The sequence below is a fragment of the Hemitrygon akajei genome, chromosome 1 (genome assembly GCF_048418815.1).
Source record: "Hemitrygon akajei chromosome 1, sHemAka1.3, whole genome shotgun sequence".
In the NCBI taxonomy this organism is placed as follows: domain Eukaryota; kingdom Metazoa; phylum Chordata; class Chondrichthyes; order Myliobatiformes; family Dasyatidae; genus Hemitrygon; species Hemitrygon akajei.
In genome coordinates, this window is record NC_133124.1 from 216,929,704 (window position 1) to 216,943,293 (window position 13,590).

Consider the following 13,590-nt stretch of genomic DNA (forward strand, 5'->3'; position numbering starts at 1 on the left):
CTGGAGGGAATTATGGTGTTGAATGCTAAACTGTAGTCCAAGAACAGCATTCTCACATTAGCATCCTTTTTCTCCAGATGTGTAGAGCAGTGGCTATTGCGTCATCTGTCGATTGGTTGTGTCGGTAGGCGAATTGTTGAGGGTCCATTGTGGGTGACAGCATGCTGCAGGTAGTCCTTGACCAGCCTCTAAAAGCATTTGCTTGGTGAGGTGATTGTGACAGGACGCTAGTCCTTCAGACGTGTTACCTTGGTCTTTTTAGGGACAGGGGCAATGACGGACGTTTTAAAGCAGCACAGCACTCTACACTGGGAGAGGGAGACATTAAGAATGTCTGTAAACACACCTGCCAGTTGTGCCACACACATCCCGAGTACCCACCCTGGGATGTCATCCCGTCCTGTCCTGCAGCCTTGCGGCTGTCTTTCTGTCCTTAGCAAACTGCTGCTTGCTTTTATTATTTGCACGATTTGGTTTTTTTTAAACATTGGATGCTTGTTGGATTTTTTTTAATTCTATTGGGTTTTTTTGTTTCATGGCTGTCTGTTAGAAGACAAATCTCAAGATGTATATGTACGTACTTTGAACTTCACATTTTTTTTTTGGTTTCTCTGTCAGAATCAGAATTAGAGCTATCATCACGGATGGGTTATGACATTTGCTTGTGGTACCAGTACTGGGTGTCGAGATGGCCTCATGGCCCTAGGTACACACAGAAGACCACCAAGGTTGTCACCATATCTCCAGCACAGATGTGAACAAATTAGAGGCTCATACCAGCAGAAGTAAAAGACCTAAAGATGTGGAGGCAAGTCATTGGGTATATTTAATGCAGAGGTTGATAGATTATTGATTAGTCAGTGCATGAAGGGATATGGAGAGAACACAGGAGAAATGGATCAGCCATGATGGAATGGCAAAGCAGACTCAATGGTGAAAGGGTCTAATTCTGCTCCTATATCTTATGGTCTTATGGATTAAATAAAGAACTGACAGACACACAGAGCCAAGAAAAGTTTTTATTCAAATAGTTTAACAATTTGTAATGGTCAAACCAACAAGAACTCAATGTTCTAGTCCATAGTGATCTGGTATAAAAAGCAGGTTATATATTTCACATGTTCAGAAATGTAAAAGCGGGCTACAGTCATCACTTCATCTCACGCCCAACATATTTACATATTCCTGCCACTCTGCAGGAGATTCCAGGTCAAATGTCACACAGGATTTCACAGATTACTAAAAGGTAATGGAGAGAATGACATGTTATGGATCAGACAAGAAAAAGCAGAAGCAAGACCAAACGGGTTTCTTTAATCCTAGAGTTAATTTTTTTTTAGTTTATTAGTACCCTCTCTTAATTGTGACATCAGGGCACTACTGTCCTGGAGTGGCCTGGATACAAAGTGAAGATTCTGGTAAAGTATCAGCATATTTACTGCCCAAAGCAATATACCTTCCCTGATTTATAACCCAACTTCCTTAAGGAGGGGTCAACAGAATCAAGGAAAAAGTTAAGATGTTGTTTAAACCTGCCAACCCATTGTCCTGCTATGCCTATATACCCAATGTCCTAGAGGATACTTGAAAGCTTACCAAACCACCTTTCAATGAATGAAACACCGAAAACTCCAGGGTTAGCAGTGATTTTTGTCATGTAACACTTTATTAGAGAATGATTTAGTAAATAGCACCACACAGTGATTACATAGAGAATTAACAGAACCCCTTTGTACTCGTGACTATTGTAGGTTCCTAGTTTGGGGAATAACTCTTGCTGTAACAACATTAAAGAGCTTGTTATATGGCTCAGTGCAAACAATGACTGATAGATGGCACACACAAAATGCTGGAGAAACTCAGCAGGTCAGGCAGCATCTATGGAGGGAAATAAACAGTCAAAGTTTCAGGTGAAGACCCTTCATCAGGACTGGAAAGGGGGAAGAGGCCAGAGTAAGGAGATGGGGGAGAGGAGAAGGAGTACAAGTTGGCAGGTGACAGGTGAGGGGGAAGGTATGCCGGTGAGAGAGGGAAGGGATGAAGTAAGAAGTTGGCAGGTGATAGCTGAAATGGGGTGAGGGGAAGGTAAGTGAGGTAGGAAGCTGGAAGGTGAAAGAGGTAAAGGGCTGAAGGAGGACAGTTGACCATGGAAGAAAGGGGCATCTGAGAGAGTTAAGAAGAGATGGTGTAAGAGCAGAGCCAGAATTAGGAATTGAAAAATAAAAGGGGGAGAAATTACTGGAAGTCAGAGAAACCTATGTTCATGACATTCAGAATGAAGATCTAAGCTGAAAGACAGATTCCTGTCAACACAAGTACATAGCCACGAATGCAAAAACAGATATGAACTGAACTTTTGCACATAACACTAATGAACAGGAGAGAAAGCACAGGATGTGGTGCAAATGTACTGTATTTTATTCTGGTATGCATCTTAATCAAAACTCACTAAACTGATGGGATTCACACAGGCAGAGAAATGGAAAAGGAATACTACTAGCAAAGACAAAATAATCACTTGTAGCAGAAGCATGAAATGTAACATGGATGCAAAGAAAAGGTAGTTCAGGCAACTTAGAATGTTTGCAATGGTAGAGACCAACTGCTCATGTACACTGTTTTTTCATTCCTTCTAATCATCTAGTCTTACCTAATTCAATGCTCTCCTTTCTAAAGCTTATGGGAGTGGAAATGTGGGTCTTGTAGAGCTAGGTGGTTTCTAGCTGACAAAAGGCTGCAAATTCAGAAACAGATCTCAGACTTTAAGACACAGAAGCAGGAAAGCTAGACACCATCTATGCTTTCTAACAGTTCCCTTCCAACATCTAAAAGCTCTATATCCCAGAGAGAAATATGCTGTACTATTCATTCTTTGCTGGTGTACATATATTCTCAGAGCTTTTTGAACAATGAAGTGGTAACAAAATCCAAACCAATCTCGGGCTAATGCACTGAACGTAACTCAATACATTGAACATCCTGTAGGGACACAAGATCTCTCACCCACTGAGGTATATCAGTCTGGACGGACTGTCCTCACCAATTGACCAGACTATTTGCTTACTTTTCTGGTTTGCACAATTATTTTTCCTCTCTCTCTTTACACATTGGGTGTTTGTCAGCCTTTTTAATGGGTTCTTTTTGGGTTTCTTGTTTTGTGACTGCCTGTAAGGAGACAAACCTCTAGGATGTATGTATACATACTTTGATAATAAATGTACTTTGAACTTTGGACTCTGATAGCAAGTATGAATTATTACTCAGGTCAGGTAGCATCTACAGAGAGGAATAAAGAGCTGACATTTTGGGTCGAGAACCTTCACCAGTCCTGATTCCCCTCCACTGATGCTGAGTCCCTCCAGCATTGTCTGTGTGTGTTAGTTACTCTGGATTTCCAGCAACTGCAGGATCTCCTGAGTTTATGTTCATCGCCCACACACAAGGAGACCAGTTTGGTGATAGTGACCAGGCTGTTTTCCTTGTGCATGCTGATCAGATGCTGGCTGTACCCAAGAACCCACTCTAGAAAAGTGTTCATGATTTAGGAGAACATTTAGTGATCACGTCAAAGCACATGGTGAGTTGGGAATTCATCTGAAGTGGACAATCATATATTTACACATAGGAATCAAATCTGACTCTAGATAATAAAGACAGCCTAAAATTATTAACAGTTAATTAAAAGAGTAACTGAGTACTGAGGAGCCCAGTGTGCAGACAGGAGGTGTTCCAGACCTCTGTCTGTCTCCCAGAACAAAAAGCTTCAGTACTAACATAACTAAAGTATGAGATGTGCAGAAGACTGGAGATTGCCATCCTGGTGTCACACTGGTCAGGATGTTGGCAAAGGAAACGTTCAATGTCTTTAAGCAGATATGTTTTTGATTTTTTTTTCCCTTTGGGATAACTTCCATCCCTTTAAACTGGGCCAGTATTCGCTGGAGTTTAGAAGAATGAAAGGGATATAATTGAAACCTATTGATGTGAAAGTGTGGATGTGGCAAGGATGTCTTCTATGGTGGGGAAGTCTAAGATCAGAGGGCACAGCCTCAGAATAGAGATGAGGAGGAATTTCTTTAGCCAGAGAGTGGTGAATCTGTGGAATTCATTGCCACAGGCAGCTGTGGATGCTGAGTCACTGGGTATACTTGGAGTCATAGAAGAGTACAGCATAGAAACAGGCCCTTCAGCCTATCTAGTCCGTGCTGAGCATTTAAAGCGGACATTGATAGGTTCTTGATTAGTAAGGACGTCAAAGGTTACAGGAGAAGGCAGGAGAATGGCTTCTCAAAATCCAACCCTACATCCCCGCCTTGAGAGGTGGAAATGAGTAAGGCCAGCCAACAGGGTTCTGGTGAAGCTGTAGAGGCCAATCCCCGTACAGTGGATGCAGAAGCGTTGATGAACTCTAACCATACCATCGACTTCAGAGGACGATGGAGATGGGAGGTCATTGATGGTCTATGCTCCACTGCAGCCGAGCCCAAAGCAAGCAGAACACGGTTAAAAGGGAGAATAAATCAGCCATGATGGAATGCCAGAGCAAACTCAATGGCAGTATTTCCTCATTTGCTATGTCTTATGGTCTAAACCCAGAGGAAACACCATAAAGAATTCTCAATCATGCTATTTTGACCATTCTGCCTATTGTTTCTCCAGTATTTTGTTTTTAAAAAAAAACAAAGTGGAGTCCAATTTCAGTGACGTTAAGGTGTGCACTCAAGGTGTGTGTATCTGTGTGTCTGTGTGTGTGTGTGTGTCAGCATGGAGACAGGAACCCTCTGCACAGCTCCAACATACACACCACTGTACAGTCAACACGATATGAACCTACACGATGCCAGTATCTATGCTGTGGCTTGGTGTACACGGTTTCAGTTAGTGTCAAGTCAACATGACGTGGACAGATCCGCCCTCTGAGTAGCTTTATCCACTTGCATTTACTCAATCGATTGAAATTGTAATCAGATGTAGCATTTCCCTTCAATGAATTTAACTTTTTCTTGTGTTGCCATGGTCGCCAATCACTATCTATGTGACAGGAAACAGGACAATGGTTGTTAAGAGTCGTGCAGTGTGCTTGCACTCCTAGACACCATGCTGCGGACTGACCGGATACAGTTCAGCATCCACAATCCTCCGTGTAGCGAGTCCCGGGTCTCAGCCTAGCAGTGCCAGGGAGACGGTGAGTGGCAGCCATTGTGGATTACCCTGAACCGCTCTCTCACACACACCTCTCAGCTGCCGGTCAACAGCGACATTGACGGAGGCCTGGGATCAGGGATCTGTCCTCTCAACCTAAGAATGATGCATGGCATGGAGGATCTAAACAGATGGGAGAAATAAAAATTAAAAAAGAAAAACTGACCACGAAGTAATCACTCAGAATAGAAGGACATCCCTTTAGAGTAGAGATGAGGAGGAATTTCTTTAGCCAGAGGGTGGTGAATCCGTGGAATTCATTGCCACAAATGGCTGTCAAGGCCAAGTAAATGGATATATTTGAAGTGAAGGTTGATAGGTTCTTGATTAGTAAGGGCATCAAAAGTTATGTGGAGAGGGATAATAAATCAGCCATGATAGAATGGCAGGGCAGACTCGATGGGCTGAATGGCCTAACCCGGCTCCTACGTCTTATGTCTCAGCATTTCAGCAAGTTCTGGAAATCCTGAAAACCTCAAAGAAATCCCAGAACCTCTGTACCTGCTGAGGTGGTGGGCGAGAGAAAAGGGCAGATCCTATAGAAGAGAATGAGATTTCTGTGACAGATCTCCCAGATTTGCTTCATGGGTGGCACAAAATCACAGCTGGAAATGTTCTGTTGTCCGGTTTGCTTGCAACTATTTGAAAACCCGATGGAACTCAAAAAGCAATTTTTAATTGTCCTTCAACCTTTGACAATGGGGACGAAAACAACTTTGGTTAAAATAAACCGTACAAGACAAAAAGCAACCTGTTCAATGCAATAAAATCAATTCATCAGCATTTGACATTAACAATGTTATACAGCACACTAGCACAGAAACTTCAGTTGATAGCAGGGCAAAGATAAGTGCATTAAATCGGAACTGCAGGTGAACTGAAGCATAACCCCAACTATCACTGTTTTAAAAAAAAACTTGGCTAGGTCTTCTAGGAAGCTCCAGCAAACTCAACAGAGCATTCCAAAAACATTCACCCTTACTTGACTGGGCTAAATATAAAGGAAAGCACAGAATTAATTAATTAAATTCCCCAAGAAAAAAAATCCTTGTTATTTTAGGAAGGGAGTCTGGGTCATCCCCACCTCCTTGAGTATAAGCTTAGTGTTGTGACATTTCAAAATTAATGGAAATACAATTAATCTGACCATTTTTGGTTTCTCACAACTCATCGTTAATTATAAATTTAGTTTAACAAATATTCTGAAAGGCCTTGAAAAACACAGACCCAGGTTTTTATTCACCAAGTTTCAAAATGTGAAAGCACCAAACAGTCAGCCATCCCTGTGCAAGATGGATGAAATAATGAGGGAAGTATTTCATATGGATTACTAAAGCTCCCTTTATCCAATCCACAGGAGCTGTGCTTAAGCAAAACTCCTCTTAGACATCAGGAAGAAATACTTGAATGAGTGCCAATAGAACTGAAGGTGAGGCTACAATTTGAATTCAAAACTCCTGGTAAAGAGGCAAATGCTGACCAATGCTTACAAGGTCAGCCTTTTCCCTTTGTGAACTTCTGCTGTCCCCCTAGTACCTAGTGGTGGAAGAATTTCACTGGCATCACAAGTGAACTGCATTTCTGGCTTCTGGCCGTCTAATCAACCCAAACCCACTTTCTGTCAGCCACTTTCAGTGCTTGTGGCCATTGGAGAGAAATAAGAAGTAGGAACGAAGCTTGGTTTTCATGTCCGTTTTCCAAACAGGCAGACAAGATTGGGCATTTAACCAGGGTCACAAGGGCTAGGTTCATGTCCCACATGGTCCAAGTGCTCTCCAAATGGATGCAGTTTCACCTCTAAAATATTAATACACTTACTTTATGCCCTGGATCACTGTTCAAGAAGCAGAATTTTTCCATAACTGTCACAAGTGGGTCAAACCTTCGAATGCAAGAGTCCCTGTAACTCTTAAGTTACTAAAGCTCTCAATACCATTACTGAGACGCAGGGTTATCAGACTTGCTCTCCTGGCTTGATGGTGGTTTACTGTTCCAAGGACTGCTACTCCCCAAGGTTGGCAAGTTATGGAAGTCGTCCTCGTCATCGATACCACTGGCTGCATCATACTGGCCGTTCTCTAACCGCGTGATTAGGCGCTCATCCTCGTCACCGAACTCCCCACCCATTAGTGCTGGCTCACCCACAACCATAACGTCCTACAATAAGTAGGTCGCATCGATTACAGCACAGCAAAGACGACAATCAAAAAGAATTGTTCTGCTTTCCCTACACTTCAACCCTGCACCAATTGAAGCATTTTCTTTTGACTGGAACGCAGTAATCCTGCATGTACAACTGGAATGGGAGCTGTAGACCCAGAAATGCTGTCTCAGTTTGGTTCTACTGCTTGGGTTTGCGTGTCTTTCTGTCTACGTTTGTGTCTTTAAATAAACCAGTCAACTACTTTTTTTTTATTAAGCTGAAAAATGGTTTTAGAAATATCAATTTTGTACTATTCTTAACTCATATGTATATTGTGCTTGTTTAATTCAGTGAGGAGATCTCACTGGCCAGATGAGTGATGATTAGATCTGCTTCTCGGTACGATGGGGACAGTTATAACTAATACCTCATGCTGATACAGGCACAGAAGCAGTGTGAACAATCCTACTTCTGTGGCCAATATGAGATTAGTAAACTGACAAAATTGTTCGAATTTCTCTGAATTTTGTTTATGGGTAAAGAAACAATGCTCTAAAAAGGACAAAACTTGGATTTATCTCGTACTTTTCAGAATGTTCCAGAGGGCTTTACAACCAATAAAACACAATGAGAAGCGGCCTTATGTCTACAGAATGAAATAGGGACAATTAACTCACAACAAACTCCCATAAAGAGAAATGTGATAATGATCTGGTAATCTTTTCCTAATACTGGCTCAGGAATACTGAGATTAACTTCCCCGATTTTCTCCAGAGTCATCATGGAGTCTGTTACATCCACCCGAGAGAGCAGAAGAGGCCTTGATTTAATGACCTGATCAAGAGAGTCAGCCTAATTTAAATCAATGGAGTGGGTTTAAAACGGTTCCCACTTGGAGAAGGGCAGCAGGCACGGGTGCCAGTAACAGAAAGAAATATTTCACAGTGGTGCACTAGGATGGAAACTGTACTAATGTGAAAACAACACTGTCTTCAATAGGGAAAGGGAGTAGGGCATCAATCGACTTTATTGTAACAGGCAATAGCTCAGATTGCAGACAATTCCCATTGGCCTCACCTGCTGACAAGCACATACTGGGCTGTCCACATGGAAATGGCGACCAGAGAAGAGGTACCCACAATTTCTGTTTGTTCTTTGGTGAGAGACACCCAGAAAAGTTTCTGCTATGCAGTAAGTAGGGTGACCGTCCACAGGAGCTCTCTAATTCGGAACCGTTTGCATCCTTCGTGCTTCAACACATGATGAATAGCGAGGTCTCACGTGGTATTTGGTGACTCGGGCACAACAAATTTAAAGGGTACTTTCAGATCAGCTTTAAAAGCTTGCAGTCCTTAGGTAAATCAATAGCATTCAAATGTAACTTAGGAAAGAATGTGCTTGCATTTGCTGTTACCCAATGACCATAACTGGTATTCTCATTGAGGAATCTGGTGTTAAGTATCACTATTGGCTTAAGGGACACCATCTCCTGCATCTTTTCCACTGACAAAAGGCTTAGCTCCAGTTTACATGCAGCAAGAAACGAACTGCTGGAAGAATTCAACAAGTCCGGCAGCATCAGTGGAGGCAGAGAGATGGCTGACATTTCCCAGTAGCCAAACATTCTGATTCCCATTTCCATTCTGGCATGTCGGTCCATGGCCTCCTCTTCTGCCACGATGAGGCCACTCTCAGGGTGGAGGAGCAACTCCTCATATTCCATCTGGGTAGTCTCCAACCTGATGGCATGAACATCCATTTATCCTTCTGGTAAAATACTTTTCCCTCCCTCTTCCTCTATTCCCCACTCTGGGCTTTTACCTCTTCTCACCTATCATCTCCCACTGGGTACCCCCCTCCTTCCCTTTTCCCATGGTCCACTCTCCTCTCCTATCTGATTCCTTCTTCTCCAGCCCTTTACCTTTCCCACCCACCTGGCTTCACCCATCACCTTCCAGTGATCCTCCTTCCCTTTCCCACACCATTTTACTCTGGTGTTTTCCCCCTTCCTTCTCAGTCCTGAAGAAGGGGTCTCAGACCAAAACATCAACTGTTTATTCATTTCCACAGATGTTGCTTGACTTGCTGAGTTCCTCCAGCATCTTGTGTGTGTTGCTTTGGAATTCCAGCATCTGCAGAATCTCTTGCATTTACAAGAGCAGTCCTGGTTCAGACTCCACCAGCACTGTGTGTGTGTGTGTGTGTGTTGCTTTGAAATTCGAGGATCTGCAGAATCTTGAGTTTACAAGGTGAGGAGTCCTAGTGCAGTTTCTTGACCTGACACATGAACCATCCAATTGAACATTCACTGAAGCTGTCTGACCTACTGAATTCTTCCGGTGAGTTCTCTTTTTGCTCCAGGTCCCAGTAGTTGGAGTATCTCGTGTTTTCAGTTTGTATGTACACACACTCAGCTGCCACTTTATTGGGTACAGGAGTGGACCCCACTGTGGTTTTCTTCTGTTGCTGTAGCCCATCCATTTCAAGGTTCCATGTGTTGTGCATTCAGAGATGCTCTTCTGCACACCACTGTTGTAATGTGTGGTTATTTGAGTTACTGTAATCTTCCTGTCAGCATGAACCGGTCCAACCTCTGACCTCGATCATTCACCCACAGAATTGCTGCTCACTGGATGTTTTATTTTGTTTTTCATACCTCTCTCTGTAAACTCTAGAGACATTGTGCATGAAAACACCAAGAAATCAGCAGTTTCTGAGATACTCAAACCACCCCGTCTGGCACCAATAATCATTCCATGATCAAAGTCACTTAGGTCACATTTCTTCCCCATTTTGATGTTTGGTCTGAACAACAACTGAACTTCTTGTCTACATGCTTTTATCATCCAGTTATTGCCCCATGTTTGGCTAATTAGATATTTACATTAATGATCAGGTGGACAAGTGTGCCTAATAAATTGGCCACAGGGTGTAAATCAGTGCTTTCTCCTCCCCCATCCCATTATTCACGAACGCCCTGTACCCATGTATTGTTGACTTTGTCACTATAATCCCACCAATCTCTTCTGCTTCCCCTTCCTTGTTGTGGGAGCTAGGTCAGGCTTCCATAAAACTAGCAATCAGATAATACAATTCAATGTTGGATGCTCAAAGATAAAATGTGGACGTTAAAAAAAAGCATGCAGCCCTCAGTTATGTTGGACAATCCAATCCCTGAATTTCAACTACTTTTCTGGGTGTCTGTTTAGGATGCAGTTCTAACTTGTCTATCTTCTCTGCACTCTCAGTTCAATGTCCATTATTGTGATAATTTGTGCAGAGAATCTTCTTCTGAATTAATTTGATTTGATCACACGGAAGAGAGGTGGTTATCATCTGATCATTCTCTTTTTCATGCCAGGTTTGATCTCCAGCTTCCTCTAAGGAAATCTACAGATTTTTATGAATAAAGTCCCTCTGGATTATATTTAATAAATCTTAAAAGTTATAAAGAGCTACCTTGTACAAAATGTCTGCTGACTGCTCAGTATGAAAAAGTTTCTTTAAAAAAACTTTGATGTACAGAAATACACCACTTATTGGCCAAAATCTGGCCAAACAACCTTAGTCCTGAACATATTACAGATTTGTCCTATTTAGCAACATTTTAGAATATTAATGACTGGGTAATTCTTTGTTCAATTCTGCCAGGGCAGAATCTGAAGTTGAAGTAGTCCAGAGCTCAACTTGGACTATTGTAATGTTCTGTAATATTCTATCAGCCAATTATACCATTCCTCAATATTTTCCAAACAAGGCCATTAGCTTTAATGGTCTGATTTTCAAAGTGTAGTGTGAAATGCTGACAGGTTTCAGTCCAGTTGCAATCTCTCTGTCCCATAACCCACACCAGGCTAGTTGGATTCAAGGAATAGAACTCATTTGGTTAGATTCAAGGAAATCCTAACAGCATCGATGCGATTCTTTTAAATGTTTGTCCGCCTTTATATCTACAACATGGAGGGTATGATGAAAACCAGTCTCCTGAGTTTTCGAAGCAGTCTGCCTTGTCCCCAGCTGCCGAAACCCACCTATTGTCTAACAATGTTCTACCTTGGCCTAGATTGGTGCAGGGACAGGGGCACAAACCCTACCCTTTTAGCCCAGCAAGTTACTCTCAGGCTGAACCTGCAAGAGAAGAGGGCACTCTTAATCAAAGGCTCATCTTGCCAACCCATTCTCTACTTATTCACTACATGCAATTCCTCAAATTTTATTTGGGATTTTTAAAAAATAGTTGGGAACAATTTGTATTTCTTTTTAGGTATCACATCCAATGTATGATACAGAAATCTGCTGTGTTCTTTAGCAAAGGTGTAATAGGTCATTGTTTCCCTGAAGGCTTAAAGATGATCTAACTTCAATCAATGCAAAGGAGAGTGGTCAATACTTCAATTATTAGCAGGTGATGCTCGAGGATCATTTTTCATACAACACTCTGGTAACATATTAATATATTATCTTATCAAACCAAGTACCAAAATGAACTAAAGATTGCCACTCAATGAGACAATGACATTAATTCTCTCAGCAAAGATCAGTTGTTTATTGTTCCTTTCCATGCCTCGTAGCACATGGTGTGGCAACCTTGCTATTTCTTTAACATTTTTGTCTGTATTTTACAAGGCCGAGTTGCTAGCTCAACACTTAATACAACACGGATGGAAAGCGTGCAAGAAACCAGCCAGATTGGACTGGGATCACTCACCTTGAAGTCCAGTGCTGATGCCACTACACTACCAGCTGACTTCAGCAAAGACTAATATATCAAAATAATATTTTTCTGGTCATCCATTTTATTGAAGCCTTTGGTAACACAAAATGGGCCTTAGTGGAATGTTTTTGGAAAAGACAATGATGTTGAAAATTTGGCTCCCCTAATACAAAATGCCAATTAACCTACAATGGTGGCTAATCAATGACTTCTGTGCCAGCTGAGGTAGTAAGACAGCCAACTCACTCAGAATCTGGGACTTAGAAATGTGTTCTTTACCTGAGCTATAACCAAGATTACATCCTCACACACAAAATACTGGAAAAACTCAGCACATCAGGCAGCATCAATGGAGGGGAACAAACAGTTGGCATTTTAGCTGAAACCCTTCATTGGAACTGGAAAGAATGGGGTGAGGGGGAGAATCCAGAATAAGAAGATGGAACAAGGGAGAGGAGGAGTACAAGCTGGAAGGTGATAGATGAAAACAGGTGAGGGAGGTGGGTGGGAGAGGCAGAATGAAGTAAGATGCTGGGAGATGATAGGTGAGAGAGTGATAAATGGCTGAAGAAGGAGGAATCTGATAGGAGAGGAGAACGGACCATGTGGGAAAGGGAAGGAAGAGGGAAACCAGAGGGAGGTGAATGGCAGGAGAGGAGAAAGGGAGAAAGGGGAACCAGAATGGGGAATGGGAATGGCTGAAATGTCAACTGCTTATTCCTGACTGATGCTACCTGACTTGCTGAGTTTCTCCAGCATTTTGTGTGTGTTGCTCAAGATTTCCAGCATCTGCTGAACCTCTTGTGTTTAAGATTACAGCCTCTATGCTCAGCATATCAGCCACGTGCTGAACTACAACATTAATCCATCTATTTTCCACAGAAAAGGGCACCACCATTATCACTTTCAAACTTTATAATGTGTACCTGCAATATCACTCATAGTCCCACAGATGGAGTAAATCCCTATTGCGAAGTTGGGATTCAAGGCAGAAGACTGGGACTACCCAGATTAAAAGGGAAATTACAACTGGAGTTTAAAATACCAATAAAAGGTGGTGTGTGGCTTTAAGGCAAACCTCGGTGAGAGCTTCAGAATTTGAGAAGGTGTGTAAAATTAGAATTCATGAACCATAGATGTAAAGAACACAGCAGGTCAGTACTACACCAAAAACAGACACCTCTCTAAACCCGACTTCCCGCACCTATAAAACATTCAGGGTAAGGAAAAGCAAATGTTTCACATGAAGACAAGAGCTTATTGACAGTTTCAAACACTCAGCTTCCATCTACAATTACAAACTGGTTGACGATGGCATCTATATTTGAAGGTCAGTAAGCTGCTTGCTGAATTTCATGGATTTGAAGGTGTCAAAATGCTTCCACGGAATTTATTAGCCAGTTAGCTTCCCCATCCTTCCATATAAGCCCATATCCGCACATGAATCCAGCAGACCTGTTTACACAGCACTTGCACTGGCTACTGCACTCTGCTTTTGAATTTAGATCCAAATGTGTATCATCTGAGGTAC

At 42.1% G+C, this 13,590-nt stretch overlaps 1 protein-coding gene across 9 annotated transcripts in view; it reads right to left on the reverse strand.

The window, feature by feature from the left end:
- Nucleotides 1–1,005: 1,005 nt before the first annotated feature.
- LOC140735721 (LIM domain-binding protein 1-like) overlaps nucleotides 1,006–13,590 on the reverse strand; it is a 38,577-nt gene continuing 25,992 nt past the window's right edge. For 4 of the 9 annotated variants that reach the window (XM_073061171.1, XM_073061153.1, XM_073061162.1 and 1 more), the window contains one exon: nucleotides 1,006–7,359. In XM_073061171.1, the coding sequence (XP_072917272.1) occupies nucleotides 7,138–7,359 (222 nt within the window). In that variant the 3' untranslated portion in view covers nucleotides 1,006–7,137. Of the gene's footprint in view, nucleotides 11,474–13,590 lie in introns of all 9 variants that reach the window. The other 5 variants (XM_073061211.1, XM_073061188.1, XM_073061202.1 and 2 more) reach the window with 3 other exon arrangements.